General features: G+C 34.6%; 1 protein-coding gene across 5 annotated transcripts in view; it reads right to left on the reverse strand.

The window, feature by feature from the left end:
- The window catches only part of SKIC3 (SKI3 subunit of superkiller complex), a 136,304-nt gene that overhangs the window by 30,867 nt on the left and 82,842 nt on the right, over window positions 1-22,595 (reverse strand). For all 5 annotated transcript variants that reach the window (XM_059175497.1, XM_059175500.1, XM_059175498.1 and 2 more), the window contains 17 exons: window positions 22,454-22,557; window positions 21,863-21,989; window positions 20,819-20,998; window positions 20,174-20,298; window positions 18,118-18,371; window positions 16,862-16,964; window positions 14,612-14,788; window positions 14,378-14,522; window positions 14,133-14,211; window positions 13,987-14,048; window positions 13,817-13,873; window positions 12,343-12,411; window positions 9,903-9,977; window positions 9,146-9,287; window positions 6,198-6,291; window positions 3,512-3,589; window positions 524-648 (listed from right to left, as the gene is read on the reverse strand). In XM_059175497.1, coding sequence (XP_059031480.1) covers window positions 524-648; window positions 3,512-3,589; window positions 6,198-6,291; window positions 9,146-9,287; window positions 9,903-9,977; window positions 12,343-12,411; window positions 13,817-13,873; window positions 13,987-14,048; window positions 14,133-14,211; window positions 14,378-14,522; window positions 14,612-14,788; window positions 16,862-16,964; window positions 18,118-18,371; window positions 20,174-20,298; window positions 20,819-20,998; window positions 21,863-21,989; window positions 22,454-22,557 — 1,996 coding nt within the window. The remainder of the gene's footprint in view (window positions 1-523; window positions 649-3,511; window positions 3,590-6,197; window positions 6,292-9,145; window positions 9,288-9,902; window positions 9,978-12,342; window positions 12,412-13,816; window positions 13,874-13,986; window positions 14,049-14,132; window positions 14,212-14,377; window positions 14,523-14,611; window positions 14,789-16,861; window positions 16,965-18,117; window positions 18,372-20,173; window positions 20,299-20,818; window positions 20,999-21,862; window positions 21,990-22,453; window positions 22,558-22,595) is intronic.

Consider the following 22,595-nt stretch of genomic DNA (forward strand, 5'->3'; position numbering starts at 1 on the left):
CAGTAACTCCACCAAGCTAGATACTTAACAGTGATACTTAACTGTTAAGTACTAGCACACACACACACATTTGAAAATGTGTGTGTGTGTGTGTGTGTGTGTGTGTGTATATATATATGAAAATGTACTCAATGAGCATTTTTGGAGAAAACAAAACACACTATTACCAATAATGGTCAAGGTCTTTACTTATCAGAAATTTCCATTTAAGCAAAGACCTCCTTTCAAATGCTAACTCTACTTTAAGTGATCTTGGGCCTCAGTTTCCTTGTGTAAATAATTTAAGGTAACACTCAGCTCATAACACTGCTATAAGGACTATTCACATAATAATATACTAAAGGAGGGAACAGATAAAAAGTACCTAATATCATTCCTGACTCCTAGTTGGATTTTAATAAACATTGCAACCCCTACTCCTATTTTAATGTTCTATCTTTCTGCATGTAATCTTGTTGCAATTAAATTCCACTCAGCCCTGGAAAAGTAAGATGTGTCCTTTAGCTTCAAGCAACACACTCACCTTTGCTGCTTTCTTTATATAGACCTTTCATAAATAAAGCCAATGCAAAACCTATGATGTCTTCTAACTCTTCAAGGGGTGTTGATTTAAAAGCCTGGATAGCTTTATCATATTCACCAATGGAACTAAGAAGCAAAACACAACTTACTTTTAATAATAAAAACAATTTTGGCTTGTATCATAAGAATACAGAGAGATTATTAAACCAAGCTTCTTTTACCTTCACATACTTCGTCTATTAGTGCTAAAGCTAAAGAAAAGACATGTTAAAAATAGAAGGCATATCATTTATTTCAAATAAGATGTACTGGGGAAATTTAATTTCATGCTTTGTTTCTTTTAAATTACATGTGAAAATGATTAGTTCTGCTAAATTACAATGTGTCTTTCTTATTAACAAACTTGAACTAAAATCCCAAGGCATAAAAATAATTTCAAGTTGACTTTTATACAGAACTCTTTAAGCTTAATATATTGGTTGAATACTACCCTGTAAGTATGGTTTTAGCATCTCTGAGAAGCTTAACAAGCATAAAATACGTAATTAAAATCAAACCTAGCCTCTGTATAAACTGTTTACCTGCCTGTCCTTTTTTCTTTTTTTTTTGAGAGTATAAAGATAAACTGAATTTCACAAATAAAACTATAGATTATCTTTTCTGTATTTAATAGGAAGAAAAGTAAAAATTATTACATACGATACTAAAGTACAATACTTCTTTTCAAAGTTTATTTCATTTTATTTTTTGGAGAGAGTGCATGGCACATGAGCAGCACGGGTTGGGGGTGGGCGCAGTGGAGAGCAGGGAGAAAGAGAGAGACCAAGAGAGAGAATCTTGACCAAGGTCCACACTCAGTGGGGAGCCCTCCACGGCACTCAACCTCAAGACTCTGAGATAGTGACCTGAGCTGAATCAAGAGTCGGACGCTTTCCCAAAAGAACCACCCAGGCGCCCCTAAATTATAATTCTTTTTAATAACAAAAAAAAATAATTGCTTTGCTTATTTATTTGCCATCACCTGCACAGGGATGCACTGTGCCCTTGAGATTCTTATTTTTCGTATCCATCACTATAATCAGAAACTGTTTCTATTTTATCATGTTATTAGAACTCTTTTTAGAATATCCTTTTAATCTGGAGGGGTGTGGGATCTAAAAATACAGGCAGCCTTTGATTCTAAAATTAGTCTCATAAAGTTGAAATATTTTAAAAATAAAAAAAATTGAAGATTTTTAAAGTCAAAAAACCTCAAATTTTGAAAAATATTATGGTGAAGGAAAGAGAGCTACCTCAGATTGTACAAGGATACATACATATATTAGAAGCTTTTTAAAAAATAAACACTATTTTCAAACATGTGATTACTTTAGTAGAGAATAGACTAGAACTAGGAAAAGCACAAGGGGCTTCAATTTTATTTGTAACTTTTCATTTGGGAAAAAACCCTGAAGACAATGGGAAATTTTAAGATCTGTTATATTTGAGCAATGACTATCATTAAATTATGCTGTATACTACCTACTGCATTTTGCATGCTTAATATATTTCATAATAAAAACAAATTTTAAAAGACATGATCTACTCTCAGTAGAAGATACAGATTTTTTTCTAAAATATAAACATTATATGGTGGGGCATCTGAGTGGCTCAGTTGGTGAAGCGTCCAAATCTTGATTTTGGCTGTCATGATCTCAGGGTTGTGAGATCGAGTCCTATGTCAGGCTCTGTACCGAGCATGGAGCCTGCTTAAGACTCTCTTTTTCTCCCACTGCCTCTGCCTTACCCCCTTCCTAAAAAATAAATGAATAAATAAATAAATAAATAAATAAATAAATAAATAAATAAAAATATTTACATTATATGAAACCCAAACTAAAAACAGATACTTGTTCCATGTAATTTCTTACAACCTATCTTCTGCTACAACAAAACCTTAGAAATGACAAAATTATCAACTCCTAACCACAACAGTTTAAAAATACAGGAGGGAATAGCAGTCAGAACAGTAATATTTTCCTGTGCATGAATATGATTTAGTTACATGATTATAAAAGAAAGTAACTGGCTACCTCAGATCTCTACTATGTACCTCTTTAAAAGATGTAGGCACTAATCCCAAAATACCAAACTACAATTTTAACAATGTATTTCCAACTGGACCATTCCATATGGGGTCAGTTCTCAGCTTGAGGAACACTTCCCTAAGTTGAACCAAAAACCCTCCCCACATAATACTTCTATTCTCCAGACCCTGAAGATAATGGAAAATCCTAAAGATTTTTGTTTTCTTCATTTCATGCTAATTTTTTAATGCTGTCATAACAACTTGTTCACAACAAATTGCTACAACAAAAGCAATATTTAGATTTTAGACTGTCAGGAAAATTACTTTAATCAGGTGATCTCTTACTAAGTGAAATCATTGATCATAGTTGAGTTTTTAATTCTAACCTCTAAAATAACTGGGTTTTAAACTTCTTTCTTTCTTTTTTAACTCTTTTTGAAGTCAAAAGTCTTAGAAAACCCGAAGAGAGCTAAATGGCTCTCTCTCCATCCCAAAATGCTCATACACAAAAAATTTTTTATACTATTTCTAAACAGTTTCTAGACCCTCAATGGCCATTCCCCAGGTAAGTATAAGCAGCAAACCAATCAGAATAAATCCAATTCCTCTTCCAATTAACTAGGGTTCTATTATAACAGACAGCAAGTGCCTCTCTTTGAAATGTTCTCTTGTACAGTCCACAACCATCAGTTCTAAATCTGCTTCTCACTACAGCACAGTGGCCTTAGATATCGATGTAGGAACAGGAAACTATTATCAAGACCCAGTATTGAGGGAATTAGGTATCCCTGGGAGATTTTCAGCCCACGCATCTATAAATGTCCCACTACTCTGGAAATTCATCATTGCCTCACTAGTTCCATAGCTTTTGCCAGAAAAATCTAATAAAGTCACAGAATTAATGGGAAAAAATGTACTTACCATAACAGTCTTCCATAATTTCTTACTGTAACATTGTAAGTATCTTGGTCTTCCGCAGTCTGTAACAATAACATTGCCCTTAAAAAGGACAAGGTTTTTTAAGTTACCTATGTATAATAGCATTCTTTTCCTCTTTCTCCCTAACAGAGATTTTGTAACTTTTTCTTTGGGGAAAAACCCTGAAGACAATGGACAATCCTACAGATTTTTGTTTTCTTCATTTCATTCTAACTCTTTAATGCTCTCATAACAACTTGTACACAACAAATTGCTACAACAAAAGCACCTAATATTTAGATTTTAGACTGTCAGGAAAATTATTTTAATAAGGTGATGTCTTACTAAGTGAAATCATTATCATACTTGAGTTTTAAATATTCAAAAAAACTTGATCTAAATATGGGAAACAATGGTGTCACGATTTTAAGTTTTGACATTATTTCAAGAATACAGCAAACAATCTTAAAAGAATTTATACCGGTAGTTTGAATCAGGAAACCAGGAAATTTGAGAGCTTTCATGTGCCCTTACCTGTTACATACAGAAACATATTTAAGCCATACTTACTTAAGAAAGAAAACAATCATAAGGAGTCCCTAAAGGCCTTATTATTTTTTTAAAAGATTTTATTTATTTGACAGACAGAGATCACAAGTAGGTAGAGAGGTAGGCAGAGAGAGAGAGGAGAAAGCAGGCTCCCTGTTAAGCAGAGAGCCCTATGTGAGGCTCGATCCCAGGACCTTGGGATCATGTCCCGAGGTAAAGGCAGAGGCTATAACCCACTGAGCCACCCAGGCACCCCTAAAGAACTAATTTTTATCTTCTTGTGTTCAGTCCCTTTGGGACAATCAGAAAAATGTCTTAACAACTAACAGGAGTTGGATATTTAGTAAGATTTTTGTTTTTACTTTTCTGCTTTTTTTTGAAAATAATTTTTATTTATTTATTTGACAGAGAGAGAGAGAGAGAGCACAAGCAGGCGGAGTAGCAGGGAGAGGGAGAAGGAGAAGCAGGCTTCCTGCTGAGCAAGGAGCCTGATGTGGGGCTGGATCCCAGGACCCTGGGATCACAACTCGAGCCAAAGGTAGTAGCTTAACTAACTGAGCCACCTAGGTGCCCCACTTTTCTTTTCTGTTTAAAAAGGATTATCTAGGGATAAATACCCTAGGAAATTTTTTAATATGCATGATGTTAAATGAAAAGCAAATATTTGCCAAAGCAGTCTAAAAGACAGTATTATATAGTATATTAAAATCTGTAATGGTTAGATTTATACCTACTTTGTGGTTTTAAGCTTCAAACAGTTGTTTAAAGTGAAAAACAACAGCAGTAGCAGTCAAGGAGGAGTGCTGCCTATCCACCTGCCTGTGGAGCTGCTATTTTAAGTTAAAGGTATAACTAGTGTTAGATTCACAGTGTTTGTGATTATAGTACATAGAAAAAAATAGCAAGTGCTGTAAAGCTGTCTAGTTTTCTTTGTTTAAAAATCCTGCCCACTGTTGTGTTCTACCATATTTCTACAGTTTATTTACAGATAGGTTTATTGTAACATTGAAAGAAACAGACTTGTGGTTTTTTATAAATCTCCACATACACCTGGAAAAATACCTCCTTGATTAGACAGCCTCCAGTACCATCTAGTGATGGCTCCTTTGAACTACCAAAAGATCCATAAAAGGACGTGGGAAAGTATTTTGGGCACCTCGATTATTTATTATCTGACCAGGCTTCTTCTAAGTATTTTTCAGATTTAGCGCAATGATATGTGCAATCAGGACTTTTAACTTTTCACTTAGTGCTCACAATATTAAGAGTGATATTCTTATTTACCAATCAATTCATTTGCAGAGAATAAACCTTCAAGTTGACTTCATTTCCTATGCTCCTGGTTGGTCATTTTACTGAGCATACTGTCCTCGCTTCTTCAACGTGCCAAGTCCACGCCTGTGTCAGACTGCTTGCTCTTGCTGTTCCTTCTGCCTGGATGCTCTCGCCTCTTAACCAAATGGCTTAGAGCCTCACTTCATTCATGCCAAACGTCACCTGCCTCCTTAGGAAACCTCTAAATGCTTAAACCTGTCTCAAACTCACTACCTGCCTTCATGTTCCTTGGCCCTTTACTCCCTTTTGATTTTCTTAGCAATTATTACCATCACAGACGTTGATAAGCTCATCACATGTCTCCCCACCATCAGAACAGGGGCTCCTTGAGAATGGAGCCTGTGTCTTTTTTATTTCACTGCTAAATTGCCAGTGCCAAGGACAATGCTTGGCACAAAGCAGTTCAAAAGCTATTGAATGAATAAAATACAGATCTTAAATTCAAACAAATATATCATAATGTTCTCATTTCTTCTCTGAATGCACCTATGTGTTTTTTAATAAAGCTAAACAAAGTCTAAAGTGAAAGATTTTCCTAAAACAAAATCTGAGAGGATTTTTAGTTTGGTTTTTGTCCCCCCCCAACTGTCTCTCTCTTGAATTGAGCCACAGAAACCCAAATACAGCTGAAAATTTAAAATTGCATCTTTTCATCTTACATTCAAAGATATAATAATAGATAATAAGAGATCACGAAAAGAATCAGAGCTTTTGTTTAGTACCTTCTTCATGAACTGAGACTACATTAAAAAAAAAAAAGCCAACTAATAAATAAGGACCGCTTTTAATTAAATATAGAGTTTACCTCTGGTATGCCTCTGTGGCTTCCTTTTTCAGTTGTAGATGTTCATTTAAGTAACCCAACATTGTGAAAGCTGGAGCATAATTCTGAACTCTTTCTGAAAATCCAAAAAAATATTTTCTTTACATGTGCATGGTGGTTGTCATAAAATGTTAATTTTCAATATCTTACATGCTAGACTGCCTCCTAAGATCACTAGCATTCTTAAGAATAATCTGGTATTTATCTTCACTATAAAATATTAATAATCATTTTATAACTTCTAAATTGAGTATTTTATACTTATTTACAACTTTTAGTTGCACTTAAAAGTCTAAACATTTTTATCCCCAAAGTGTAATAATTTGAAATTGTAGTTCATGTGAACACTAGTCATAAGATTTATAAGGAAATTCAGTTCTTTGGCTAACGAAGCTTTCCTGCCATTTTCTTGATGGTTCTGTTCCAATTTCTATGTGTTAAAAAAAATGAACTCAGTACTGTACACTAGAAACCCAGGATGACTTGGACACTTTCAATGCAGTATTTTGAAATTTTAATGTCAGAAAACATCATGTATGTGCTAGCATACAGAGAAATACATCTGATTTACTTAAAAGTAGTATTGGGAAATAAGCCTTCAAGTCCCTTAAATTGTTTATTTTGTTTTTGTTTTAAGATTTTATTTATTTATTTGACAGAGAGAGAGATCACAAGTAGGCAGAGAGGCAGGCAGAGAGAGGGGGGAAGCAGGCTCCCTGCTGAGCAGAGAGTCGGATGTGGGGCTCGATCCCAGGATCCTGAGATCATGACCTGAGCTGAAGGCAGAGGCTTAACCCTCTGAGCCACCCAGGTGCCCCAAATTGTTTAACAAAGTGCAGTGCAATCACAATTTATGTGATGGGTAGACTCTAAAGTTAAAGCACAAAATGAAAAATCACATAGTCAAGTTATTCTTGAAAACTCCTGAAGTCACAAGAGAGAAACACCAAAACTGAGTCAAACTAAGAAGAGATTCATGCCTTCCAAGCACACTCTGAGGAAAACCGTCAGCAAGACAAAGAGACTGCCTGCGTTCTCTCTGCTCCCCACACCCTTTTCTCCTCCTTCCTTCCTTTCTCTCTTTCTTATTCATTTGCTCATTCATTCATTTATGGCAAAGTCACATAGAGTTGAATTTAAATATGATATATTAATATCACATATTGTGATATGGTACCACTATAGGATAAAAAAAAATTGGGATCTTCATAACTGTCAGGAATTCTGTGCTCACTGTTCTAGGTATCTGAATTCTGTAGAAAGCTAAGATTTACGTCTTTGTATAAATCCTTTACACGTTATCCATTCTAACGGAAAGTTCACAGTAAAATTTCTGATCTATACACTCTCACAAAGGCTCTAGATATTCTTTAGTCATTCATTTTGGCATATTGCCTAACAAGTAGTGCTCTGAAGTGCTGGGATTTGTTTGTCAACTAACTGCCTTCTGCTCAAGTATCCCAGGCTCAATGTAGGAAGAGTATTAGAATCCTCTCCATACCTATGATGAGACATTTTCCCTTCTGCTTTTCAGTTTATCTGATTCTTCATAATATGCAAGTGTCCCTGTGCCTGCTTCAACTTCTTACTTCTTTATTTGTCAAAGGGATAAATAAAAGACTAGTGAAACTAACATTTCTTGAGCATCTAGGCTATGCCAAGTACTGTGCAAAACATTTTGTATAAATCATCCCATTTAAACTCTAAGTTACAGAAACTTTCATTCTTGGATTATGGATGAGAAAACTAAAATTCAATTGTACAATATGCCCAAGGTTTCATCATAGCTACTAAGAGGCAGAGTAGAGATGAACACGTACTAGTCCTTTTCCACCCCCAGCCACCATCACAAGCGCACTCCTTAAATTCCTTATCTCACCCATCCCCTCTCCACACCTCCCCTCCCCCTCTAGTAACCATCAGTTTGTTCTCTATAGTTCTTGGTTTGTCATCTCCCTTGCTTTTTTTTTTTTTTTAAGATTTTTATTTATGTGAGAGAGAGAGAGAGAGAGAGCATGAGAGGGAGGGGAGAAAGTCAGAGGGAGAAGCAGACTCCCCATGGACCTGGGAGCCCGATTCTGGACTCGATCCCAGGACTCCAGGATCATGACCTGAGCTGAAGGCAGTCGCTTAACCAACTGAGCCACCCAGGCGCCCCCTCTCTTGCTTTTTAACTTTGTTCACTTGTTCTGTTTCTTAAATACCACACTTGAGTGTAATCATATGGTATTTTAGTCTTTCTCTTTTGACTTATTTGACTCTGTCTCTATTTGACTTATTTTATTTAGTATTATACACTGAAGCTCCATTCATGTTGCTGCAAACGGCAATATTAAACTGGTAATAAATAAAACTAGTAGTTTTATTCAGGAAGAAAGGTAATTATTACAACAGAAGGTTAATGAAACTTCACCATTCTGTCCTTTTCCTAAACCTAAATGTGTTTTTCCAGTATCTTGAAGAAAAATCAGGTGTTAAAGTAGGAGGTTAAACACACTAGTTTTGGAAAACAAAACAAAACAAAACCACTAGTTTTGGAATTTAAAGCAGATTATGACATTTAATGTTCACACGTCTACCACCTAGCAATTATCATCTCTACTTTACGAGGTTAAGAGAAGTAATAAAATACTCGGCCCAAGACTGCAGAGAAATTAATGGCAGAGAGGGAACAGCAGCAACTCAGGCCCATTAGGTTCCAAAATGCTTTCCACTACAATGTGAGAATCAGTTTTATTGGAAGCATTAGGTAACAGCAATTTTTATCACTCTTCAGAAGTCATTTCTATAATTTGAAAAGTAGACTGCTTGGCCACTGGGAGAAAAAAAGGGCAAATTCATGTCTTAAGGAACACTAATATTTAATTTAGAATTAACTAATTTTAAAAACTGAATTGTTTCAATGGTTATTCAAATACTGAAAACCTTACCTATGTATTTACTCAAAACAACTTGTGCTGCTGGAATAGCATTCATCTGAACAATGTTGTACCGGTACAGCTCTGTATCTCTGTTGCTTTTGTCTTGCAGTGTCGTACAGACCCAGTACGCATAACCTATTGCTCCCTCAGTCTATAAAAGGAGACAAAGTTAACAAGTAAACATAGGATAATAAATATACCAATAAAAATTATAAAACAGTAGACTTCAACACAGTAAATATCACATCTTAGTCTTAAGTCCACCCCAAAGTGCCTCTAAATGAAGACTCACTATGATTCAGTACAACTAAAAGCATATTTAAATTACTTGCTCCAACCCTAAGTAGAAGAATCAAATGGGATTTAAATAAAGTGCAGAGAACAGTCTCACCCAATGGGTTGATTTCCTTCCTCTCAACACCGCTCTTACAGATGAAACTAATAAGTACCAATCTAAAGGGTTCTAAAACACTTTCATAAATAATCAAGAAATGTCAACCAAGTCTAGTCCTTATCTCACGTTGGTTTTTCCTAGAGTCTCAGTTTCAATTCTGAATGACTACTTTATCTATTAAATTCTATGTCATTTCTTCATCAGCTTTTGAAAGATAACAGAAGACAAAAATGAGAAGTATCTGTTTCTAAGACAGAATAAAGAGTAGAGACAATTGCAATTATTAACATCTGATGCCACTCTGTATTCATTTTCTCAACAAGCATAATACTTAATTCATTAACGAATCCTTAAGAATGGTCAAATTCTTACATGCATACTGAGTTCTGTAGTGTGCCTGAAAAGATCCATAGTGTCATAACTTCCAACTGTCTCTGCAATAAGAGCCTATAAAAGGAAAAAAGAGGTTCTTAATGTGTTTAAAAGGAATAATAACATAAGTGAAACTATTTGGAAGAATCAAAGGTATAATAGCTATGCTTAAAAGCAGAGCTAATTTAAAAGCAGAGCCAATTACTTTTTTTTTTTTTTTAAAGATTTTTATTTATTTATTTGACAGAGAGAGATCACAAATAGGCAGAGAGGCAGGCAGAGAGAGAGGAAGGGAAGCAGGGGCTCCCTGCTGAGCAGAGAGCCCGATGCGGGGCTCGATCCCAGGACCCCAGGATCATGACCTGAGCCAAAGGCAGAGGCTTAACCCACTGAGCCACCCAGGCACCCTGCTAATTTCTTTTTTAATTTGTTCCCATGGCTCAAAGGACCAGAATGACTTATTTTTTTTTTAATTTTTTTTTTTTTTTAAGATTTTACTTATTTATTTGACAGAAAGAGACAGCAAGGGAGGGAATACAAGCAGGGGGAGTGGGAGAGGGAGAAGCAGGCTTCCCACCAAGCAGGGACTCCGATGTGGGGCTCCATCCTAAAACCCTGTGATCACGACCTTAGCCAAAGGCAGATGCTTAACGACTGAGCCACCCACGTGCCTCCCAGAATGACTTGTTAAATTGGCCCTTAAACTGGAAAATGCTTTCAGAATTCCATCTGCAATCAGGTAGTAGTGGAATAATCCACATAAAATTCCTCAGAACACTGATGAAGTTGCACTACCTTCTCCCTTCCTTTTCACCCTTGATCCGTTCATACCAGTGTTTGTCTTGAGTACAGTTCTTAATCATAAGATCACCTCAGATTCAACTAGATAGGCTTTTTTTTTTTTTTTAACCTCCAGACTTCTAGTTTCCACGGACCTGAGGTAGAGTCTCAGCATATTTATTTTTTGAAGTGCCTCAGAATTTTAAATAACATACCTGTATCTTTAAATTTATAGACTATGAGGTAAGTTAAAATTACTTTCAAACTCATCTATCTTTTATTTAAAAATCATATATTACTAATATTATTTAAGAAATGATATTAAGTCTCACTTTTACTGTTACCATTTAATTAAACCTACTAGTTAATGTCTGAAATAAATTATTTTTAAAAATAAAAGGAATTGAAAAATTTTTTTAAAAATTACTTAGATAGCTCTGATTAGCATCCAAAATCTCCTGACCCAGACCAGTACTACTCAAAGTCAAGTACCTGGACCAGCGCCAGCACCTGGGAACAGTTAGAAATGCAAACTCTTGGGCCCCCTGAATCCAGTAACTTACACAGAGATTAGTAGTAATACCATTGCTCCCAGATGCTACCACAGTTCATAGAACCACAGTTCATAGAGTTACCTTTCTAACTCTACTTGCTTCACCAATTAACTAGAATTTGACCCCAAAATCAAAAGTAGAATAAAACATATCTAAATTCTGATTATTAATTTCCTGAGATGGGTGATGCTCCTGCTATTCTCTGAACCGAAACAATCAACCACTTACTAATTCATTACAAGTTCTCAACTAGGTAAGACCCTGGGGGCCATTGGCCAAGCCCCTTCTTTTTCAAGGCAGAAAAATGAAATCTAGCAGTGATATGCTCAGATAAAACAATCAGGTCAGTGATGGACTCGCATTTTTAACCAAATATCCTGATTCCTATTTGGCAATACACAAATCTAGAGTGTGAACAGAAGAACAATACTCATAAACCACCATCAAATCAAATATGAAGGTTTTACAGAAAATGGGAAAACATAATCAGAATGATCTTTGTCAATGTTAACGTTTTTGGTGAATGTGCATTTAAATAACAGAGTTTTGTTTTTAGCTCAAAGGCTCCACCACCCCAGACCAAAGCTTAATCATACAAGTTGTATGACCGTACGCACAATACTTAGGATCTCTAAACTTTAATTTCCCCATCCATGAAAAGTTTAATAACCACCACCATCTCAATGCACTGATGGAAGATTAACTGAAATAACATATACAAAGAGACTAGCACAGGGACTAGCACAAAGAAGTCCTCAAATGTTACCTGTTATCATTATTATCATTGTTATTTGTATTAATAGTTACTTATACCACTTTACATTAATAGGTTGTTTATATCCTGGATTATTTATTTTTATTTTTTATTTATTTTTTTTAAAAGATTTTATTTATTTATTTGACAGACAGAGATCACAGGTAGGCAGAGAGGCAGGCAGAGAGAGAGAGAGAGAGAGAGGGAAGCAGGCTTCCTGCGGAGCAGGGAGCCCGATGCAGGGCTCGATCCCAGGACCCTGAGATCATGACCCGAGCCGAAGGCAGCAGCCCAAACCACTGAGCACCCAGGCGCCCCTATATCCTGGATTATTAATAAACATATATCTTACTTGTCCAATCCAGCACATTAAATAAGATGGATCAAGAGATTGAGCCATTTTGAAAGCTTCATGAGCTTGCTAGGAAAAAAAAGTAAAAAAAAATAACATGCCATTTTATTAACTTAGTATATATTTTAAACTGTTTAAAAAGCATAAGAGAATAAGATAAGTCACACTTATCAACATAAACACTTATAAATCTAAGGTTTCATTGTTTAAACAAAACTAGCAATGTTTAAAACCATGTTTTAACTACGTAGTCTTAAAAGCCTCTAGGTACAACAGATCTCTCTACCAGCTTAGGGGTTACGGTCCCCACTGAAAGGGCAATATAGGGGTGTACCTCATAGCCTGTAGAACCTCTAACCAATCACCCATCCATTTGCTAGCCACAGTGTGACAGAAGTACCTCCTACTGCCTCCTGAAGCTTAACTGGTAGGATAAAAACTAAAAACAATGACGCATATCTGCTACTGGATGAAAGAATGAGCAACATAAACCTGTGCCAAGCAGTCAGGAAACTTTAAAGATCCCTCACTTGGATTCATTAAGTTACGTGCTTATTTTTCTGCTCTAAACACTTATTGTTACATGCTGCCTGATACTCTACTCAGTAACCTGTATGTGACGGCAAACAGTCTTATTTTTCTTATGAAAAAGGTAGTTCATGGACAGCAACTGAGTTGTGCTATCATAAAACTACATTCATAGCTTATTAACTAAGATTTAGCTTTATTTAAATTTTTTAAAAATATTTTCACATTTTAAGATCCAAATTAATATTCTTCTTCATTCTGTTTAGTTTTTGAAGCAATCTAGGAGTGACTTAATTTATCTCTGAAAATATTACTGAAGCTATTTTAAAAGGATGATATTCAATGTAACAGCCGAAACACAAAATTGTGCAGATGTGCTATTATCTACAGATTTATGGAAACTTTCTTTTTTAAAGATTTTATTTATCTATTCAACACAGAGAGGCAGGAAGGGGGGTAAGCGGGCTCCCCGTGGAGCAGAGAGCCCAATGTGGGGCTCGATCCCAGGACCCTGAGATCATGACCTGAGCCAAAGGCAGAGGCTTAACCCACTGAGTCATCCAGGAGTCCCAGATTTATGGAAACTTTTAAACATGGCCTATAGACACGTTTCCAATTACAGTATTTCGCATTCTCTAATATGTAACTGTTCAGGCATGACAAATTACATTGTGGCATCTAAAGGAATTAATATACACTAAGAAAACCCAACATAATCATAAAACCAGAATTTCTTCAGTTGTGTGGAAAGGAAAATAAATCTTACCCAGTCACTATTCATATCTATAATAAACTAAGTGTCATCAATTATCTAGCATACAGGAGAACATACTAAATAGACAATAATATTCAAAGTAATTCCCCACAAGAAGAGGAGCGATTACAAAGAGGTCATAAATAAAGAACGTTTTTACTTTTAATTTGACAAAACAGAAAACACATTTACCTCAATGTTTTCATTTGCAAGGTATAACACTCCCAAGTTGGTCCATGCAACAGCATTCTAAAAAAACATATATATACACAATTAGGTTCCTGCCTACATGGCAGTCTCAGAAAATTATTAACACTAAATTCTTAAGTTCTTTATCATTGATAGACACAAAGAACACCCACAATTTGTTCCGACTGGATAGACTTGATGAAACAGTGTTGAGCAAGGGCGTAATTTCTAATACCTGAAAAATACAGAATTTGATGAAACTGAACTTTATTACCTAAAACCATCTTCTAAAAATATTGAAATGTTACTCAGTTCTTACCATTGTGACATGAAACCACTCCAAGAGCATTCCAATATAAGTGATTTTTACTGTCAAGTCTCACTGCCTTTTTCAGACACTGAAAAGTAAAATTGGATTAGTTTTTATATCTTGGAACATCAGCATTTATATCAAGATAAATGTGGTTTTACATGAAAACACAACAGTATCTACTTTATCAAAACATCTATTAGAAAAGCACTTTGTTTTTTAAAAAGCTTATAAAAAATTTCTCAAAACCATACATGTAAAGACTTCTCCAACAACTCTTTAGGATCATTTGTATTGCTGCCTGTTTCTGCTAGATGCTGTGCTTGGCGATAATAATTAATTCCAAGGTCACACCATGTATTAGATGTAGACATCAGTTTTAACGCACGACCATAACACCTACAGAAATATAAAAATAAATGTTACTTTTTGTTAAAAATGTCCTAATTCAAAGTGAATGTCATTAACTAGCAATCTTTGTGAATTACCTTCCACCAAGATGGAGGAGCTCATTCTTCTTTAATACTTGTTTGCCTTCTTTCTGACCTAAAAGGACTCCTAAAACAGTAACATTCACTTTAGATGGTGAGACAGCATACAGACTCGTACAAGCATCTCCAACTAGCTTCCAAAGGCAAGAGACATCAGCTTGATGTTGCAGAGCCCTAAAGAAAACAAACAGTGTGATTCTTATAAATTTTTTCCAAACAATGGGAAATTTATCTCTCTCATTATAATCTTAATTATGAACTACTTCGTTGGTTAAGTACAGTGCATGCTTTACTAAATTCTTTCTAAATGGACCACATTTTTATCACCTCCCTATTAGGAAGAAGAAAGGAAGGGAGAGAAGGGGAAGAATTGATCATTTTAAATGCCAGACATTTTGCAAACATGTGAAGACCCATATTTACTGAAGCAAATAAGACTGAATGCACAAGCTTAAAACAGTAAGTAAAAATATTAATTATGGTGATAAAGGTCACTTCTTTTTAGAATCAGAAAAATCTCATTCTAATGGATAGAAATGGAAAAATCCATTTCTCTTCAGTTTTCTCTTCTCAAGATCTTAGAAATAAAACACGGCAATTTCACTTCAGCCAAATCTCAATAATCAGCTATCAAACAGCTATGTTACTGGCAGATGGACAAGCAGATGGAACATTTCTCATAGCCTTTTCTACTAAAAAAGTCCAGCCAAAAACCATTTTCCAATATCTTCCTGAGAAATAAGATTAATTATGGCAGTCATTGCTGAAAGCCCACTGTGAGGATTAGGAGGAAGGACAACACCATTTGTAGTTCCTCTGCCCAAATACCTTAGCATAATTTCTAAAATTGACAGCATGATAGATAGCATAATGCTAAGTAAAATAAGTCAGTCAGAGAAAAGCAAATACCATATGATTTTACTCATATGTGAGATATAAGAAACAAAACAAACGAGCAAAGGGGGAAAAAAAAAGAGGGACAGACCAAGAAACAGATTCTTAGCTAAAGAAAACAAACTGATGGTTACCAGAGGGGTGGTAGGTAGGGGAATGGGGACATAGGGGAGGAGAATTAAATAGTACACTTGTTAGGGTGAAAAGAGGTAAAATAAAGTAAAATAAAAAATACCTAAAAATAAAAAATAAAGTTGACAGTATGAAAGAAGAAAATAGAGTGGAAAGAGAAACAGGCAATTTCAACAGCCTAAATTCTTATTTTCTTTAAAGCTCAATTAAAAAAATAAAATATCTGTAAAGTGAAATAACTTCTATCACGCTTACATAAGAATTAGGGTAATATGAGCTTTTAAGTCTAGAAGTAAACATAAATTTGGGGATTATCACTTTAAAAGTTTCATAGCCCTCCATTTAATTAGCCGTGAATGCTATAGGCTACCCAGAACATAATTTCCCATTGTTAGAAAGACAGTATATGTATTTCAAATATCATCACTGAAAGGTTCACATTTACTCTTAAATACTAATTCAAATGAAGCATGTCCTCTTTACAATATCCTGTCCTCTTTAGAAAGATCTCTATTATATGAAACTTGAAAAGCAGAGATAAAAATCTGTGGGAGAGAAAAGGCTAAGGTTTTCTTTTCATATTTGGTTCATACTCAAAATCAATTCTGGAGCAACCAAATCAATAGGAACCAGAAGAGAAGACAAGCAGGAAAAGAAAGGAAGGGGAGCACGAAAAAGATGTCTAAGAAAAGAATAATTCAAATATATGTATAACAGACTTTTAAAGATCATCTAACACAACACTTCTATTTAGCTAGTGACTTTACAGTTCTAAATACGAGATTTACTCAGATTTTTCTGATTCCCTTAATATTAGACATCACTTTTTTTCCTACACAGATTCTCTTCAGGAAAAATGAGATTGCTCATTTCCCCTCAACTGCAACCCTACCAATATACCTAAAACAGGCCCTTACTATCAAATAGAACACGGATACGTTGTATCCAAGCTGCCACTTTCCTGACAGACTGCTCCCCACCCTTTCCTAGCATCTAGCATGTCAGCTGCTACTAAGAGCAAGAAATTCTATCTGTTCCCCAATGCAAAATTAATACAATATGTATGGTACAGAATTCATTGGCTAGTCCCTTATTCTTTGTGTTTGATATTCTGAATAATGATTGCTTTATCTAACAGAATAAACACAGAAAAATTTTCTAACTTTGGCTTTATTATAATTCTAGAAAATAAATACAATGAATAATAAGAATAATACTAACCAAGTAAAATATTCCAGTGCTTTTTCGATGTAGTCTACAGCTTTCCCATCAAGATAATCAACGAGAGCTGCTTTTGCCATCATGAGATGGCATTCGCCCAAACCTAAAACCAGGTTAAGTTTTTAGTTATTAAAACACATACAAGAAACACTCAGAATAAAGTTGAAAAAAAGAAAACAAAACATAGTGGTGTGATATTAAAGCCACTTTCCAAAAACAAAACTCAGTAGTATTGTATAAAAATTATCTTTAAGTATGGTCTTGCATACATTTAGTATGGAATTCAAATGGCAAGGTTCTATTAGAGTAAACATGTACTAAAAGTGATAAAAATCTATGGAAAAGAATTTCCTTGGCTTTGGGAAAGTTACTTAACTCAAAACCTCAGCTTTGAAAATGCTACTGAATGCTTCTCTCCTTCTTCTTACTATTTATTAACTATTATGAAACAAGATTTGATCTTTTTATATTCAAAACTGGATAGCAGACTACACTGTAAAATTTAAATGAAATAGCAATCTCCTCAAGTGCCCAATAAAGATTTAATAATTAATAAATTAATTTCACTTGAGGAAAGTTTTTCAAAATTTAAAAAGAAGTTTTCAAGATCTAAGTCACGTATCACTTTCAACATACACTATTTCTGACTTAAATCATAATTGTTTCATTTAAAAAGGAAAAAGAAATAGAGTAAAGGACATGTAATGGGCTCCAGGTTTTTAAAAATGGTTAGATATAATCATGTAAAATTTAGATTATATATGGATGGTGTCATTTTACTTTATATTACCAAAAATCATTTGTTCAGAAGGAGTAGATATATACAGACAAAATGAAATTAATTTAGATAATAAAACAATGTAAGTTGTTCCTGAAGTTCAAAAAAATGAAAAAAAAATCTCCTATAAGTTAAAAAGTAATTAAAATATATTGAAATATTCTGAAGATATAGTAAATTAATTATTAAAATATTAGAGCAAACTCTTGTTTTAGAGATCCACCAAATAGCTATCATACAATCTGATCTACAAGTTAAATATTTATCATATTACTATTTATGTACTGTTATGAAACAAGATTTGATTTTTCTATATTCAAATCTATATAACAAGTCATACTATAAAAGGTCCATGAAAAAAGACACCTTGCTGTTGACAAAAGAAATCCTTTTCAGGTTACAAAATACATTCCGGAAGACATTTACTCAAGGATTTTAAACTCTAGTATCACAAGTCAAGGGGGTATTAAAAAATTACCTTTCAAAGCTGGCACATAATCTTCTTTCTTTTTAATGATCAGCTGGTATTGAGCTACCGCCTCCTTATATTTGCCTAGGATTTGCTGTATTGCTGCAACCTTAAACACACTGTATGTGGATTCTGGGTTCAGCTCACTGGCTTTTGTGAAGGATTTCAAGGCTGTCGTATAGCCACCTCTGCTTAAGTATGCCTCTCCTAATGACTCCCAACAATTGAAGTCCTTTGGGTCTGCCCTTAATGCTGCCTGTAAACTAAAATTTCAGTAAATAGTTAAGTGAACTAAAGGTAAAAGAACTATTTCCACATCTGAAAGAAAATAAAAAATAAATAATTCAACTGAATCACATATAACCAGGGTTCCTTCTATTTATAAAAGTGCTATTTAAAACAGGTATACGGGACAACTGGGTGGCTCAGTCAGTTGAGTGACGATTCTTGATTTCAGCCCAGGTCATGATCTTGGGGTTGTGGGATTGAGCCCTGTCTTGGGCTCCACATTCAGCAGGAAGTCTGCTTGAGATCCTCTCTCTCTCTCTGCTCCTCCCTCCTCCCTTTATGCATTCTCTCTCTCAAATAAATAAATAAATCTTAAAAAAAATAAAGCAGTTATACCTTTTCCTTTTACAACTTGAACATATATTTTTATAACTTGAATATTTTAATACTAAGAAATTTTATTATAAATTTGGAATGAATAAGAACAAAATACCTTTTCAAACAAGTGCTGTTCAGAATTTTTTTCCTTGACTATCTGGAAGAATTCTAGTTTCCCACCAGAATAGGTATGTATCTCCATATGCCTCATGACGAGTAATAATACCCCACTGATCCTTCCACCAAAACAGAAATATCACAGTATTCTAGGTACTGATATAAATCAGAAACTTTATCTTAATCCAAATATATACATGTATATATTTCTCACAAACTGGAGGGGGTAAAAATAACTGCTACAACAATTTGTTATGTTCAGAAAAAAGGTACTTTCTAATCCTTTCTAAAAAGAAAATATACAAGGCTTATAATTAATTGTGATCATTCACATTTAAGTACTTACATTTTAATTTTTCAGTGTAACTGTAGTAATGAAATTTATCTCTTGCAGTATAACCAAAAAATTTTATATAGACGGACTGAGGTCTTATAAACTTAATTAAATTGATAGTGAGATGCTGTGTTCTCATTACTAGGAAATGCTAAGGCTCTGTTATACTTCCTTATAAACAGACAATCTTTGTTCTTCATTTTTTTAAATTGAAGTACAGCTGACGTAAAATATTATATTAGTTTCAGGTGTATAACACACTGATTTGAAACTTACAGACACTATGAAATGTTCACCATGATAAGTGTAGTTGATAAATATATTTACCCTCTGTCACCAAAGTTATTACAACACGATTGACTATATTCCGTATGCTGTACTTTTCATCCCTGTGACTTATTTATTTTATAATGCTAAGGCTGTATCACTTAACCCCCTTCCCCTACATCTTCTTTTTATTATGTATTTGTTATTATTAAATATATTTTATTTATTCTTTTTTTTTTTAAGTAAGCTCTGTGCCCAACATGGGGTTTAAATTCATGACCCTGAGATCAAGAGTCGCAAGCTCCACCAACTGAGCCAGCCAGGCTCCCCTATTTCATTTATCCTTAAGTATAGTTGAAACCAAATGACTAAAAATGAGCTGCACCACATGCACACGAAGATGGCAAATATATCTCCTGCCCCAAAACAAAGCATGTCAAGGGGAGAACAATAAAAGTATCAGCTTATTGTCATTCCTGAAGTTTCCATATGTGTAACACTTAGAAGACTTCACTTCATTAGAATGGCTACCTCCTTAACAAATGTACATCATTTAATTTATTTTTGCAATTTCAGTGTCTTGCACATAAAAAGAACCAATCAATTATAAGCAAATTTTGCTACTCCTTCTCTCAAAATATAACCTGGAATGAGGCAATTTGTGAAGTCCACTTCGGGTATACAAAGAGTTTAATTAAAAAAATAATAGGTTAATAGTTTAAATGTAATAAGGTGACTTACTCAGCCACAGCCTGAGAATGCTGACCAGCTTTCAAATAGTATAGTCCTCGCCTAAGCCAGGCCCATTTTGCTGTTCCAGCACTTGCCCTTTGAGTTACTGCTGTTAGGATAGCTAAGGCAGTTTCCTGAAATTAAGAAAAGACTAGTATTAGAGATCTCAAATACCATAAAAGTACGCAACACCTATATAAAGTATTCAAACATTTTCATTTACTGCTTCTGATTTTTTAAACTTACACCGGTATATACTCAAACTACGGTTTCAAAAATAAGTAATGAGTAATATAATGTCTGCCAATGAAAAGAAAATTTACTCCCTAACAGTGGCAAAAATATTTCTATTGTGTCTACAAAGAAAAATTTTAAAAAATAGTAAACTTCGGGATGCCTGGGTGGCTCAGTTGGTTGAGCAGCTGCCTTCAGCTCAGGTCATGATCGCAGAGCCTGGGATCAAGTCCCACATCTGGCTCCTTGTTTGGCGGGGAGCCTGCTTCTCCCTCTGCCTCTGCCTGCCACTCTGTCGGCCTGTGCTCGCTCTCGCTCCTCTCTCTCTAACAAATAAATAAATAAAATTTTAAAAAAAATAGTAAACTTCAAGTACACACATATAAAAATATTTCTAAGGGCTTAAGTTATTAGACATACCATCTCTTCAAGCTCCACACTTAAGTCAACTGCCGCAGCCCCAGATTCAGCATCAGTATCATCTAATTCAAAAGCTTTCCTATAACAGCCACGGGCTCTGTTTTTATCTCCTACCACATCTCTGTAGTAATGACCTAAATAGCGGAAAACTCTGCCCATGTATGGATCCAGTCTGGCAGCCTTTGAAACAAAGATTGATAGCAACACATTATTAAAGCTTGTCTGTGTGATTCTCTTTAAAAACATGAAAGATAAATACATAGGTTAAAAGAAAAATGGAACACCTTTGTTAACCATAGAAAAATATGCCAACATGTCCCTTAATGTAAGATTTAAAGCAACAGGAGAGCTGGTTGTTACTACTTACAGAATGTAAACAAGTGTAAAAAAATTATTTCTTTGTTAAAAATAAATGTGAAATTAGAGTTATTATTACATTAACCTTCTTTTATGCATCAAGGTAAGAATGTAAGACTTCAGATCTTTAACATCTAAAATACGAGAAATTAAACATATGGAAGTATATATGCCCACATTATAGTGGAAATTACCTAAAACAGTATTTTTCTCCAGAGATAATTATGTCCCATCTTCTATAATGTGTGTTTCTGAAATAAGTAACTTTTACATTTTTTATTTTCTCCTTGAAAACCCACATAACATTCTCACAAAACCTAATGTGTAAGAGATGAAACACCAAAAAACTCTAGTTTAAAAAAACAAACAGTTCAAGGGTGTCTAGGTGGTGCAGTCGGTTAACTGTCTGACTCCTGGTTTCGGATCAGGTCATGGTCTCATGGTTGTGAGATGAAGCCCTGCATTGGGCTCTGCACTCAGCATGAAGTCTGCTTGAGATTCTCTCTCCCTCTCTCCCTCTGCCCCTCCCACTCATGCCCTTGCTCTCTCTCTAAAACAAATAAATTTAAAAAAATAAATAAAAACAGTTCAGAAAACAGTAATTTTAAGTGCCTAACTTATATGATTATTATTTATTTTATTAAAAATCCATTTCAACTAAGAATTGAATAGTAGCATTTGTTTTACCTTTAGAAAGTGGGTAAGAGTCTTTGTTTTATCTTTTCTTGTTTCTTCATTCATGAACCAATATGTTAACCCAAGTTGGTAATGATATTCAGCAACTTCAGCATCTTTCTCAAGAGCCCTCTGAAAACTAAGTCACCAAAGGGAAGTAAGAAGATAGACAGAAAACACACACATGCACACAATGTAGGAAACTCCTGGTTGGGACAAAGTTGGAGTTATTCAAAGATGCTAAATCAGAAGTAAGTTACTACTTTAGAATTTAGATCACAATGAGAAAAAAATTTTTTGAAGAGAAGCTTATAAAAGCACAATGCCTTTTAGCTTTACCAGTGTGCTAAGCATTTAGGAGAACACATCAAACACTGATCTACTCACTGACCATTATGATCAGCTAGTTAAATTTCATACCCATTACAGAATTTTCTTACAGGTACTGTGCTACATGTTACATACATTTCTTAAAAATACTAATGCTTATGCAGATCATATTACACAAAATGGATCTTTATCAAACTACTCATTTTGAATTTTTGAGAAATACAGTAACTTAAGATATGACTAGATCTATGTGCAGTCTAAACATATCCTTACCATTTCTCTGCTTGTGGATAGTCCTTTTTGGTAAAATGAATCAAAGCTTCCAGGGCATGAACTTCAGCTAGGTCAGGGTAAGAAGAGAGAAGGTCTTCCATAATCTATAAAGTAGATACCTGTCAATTCTTTATCCAAATTA

The sequence above is a fragment of the Mustela lutreola genome, chromosome 5 (genome assembly GCF_030435805.1).
Source record: "Mustela lutreola isolate mMusLut2 chromosome 5, mMusLut2.pri, whole genome shotgun sequence".
Taxonomy (NCBI): domain Eukaryota; kingdom Metazoa; phylum Chordata; class Mammalia; order Carnivora; family Mustelidae; genus Mustela; species Mustela lutreola.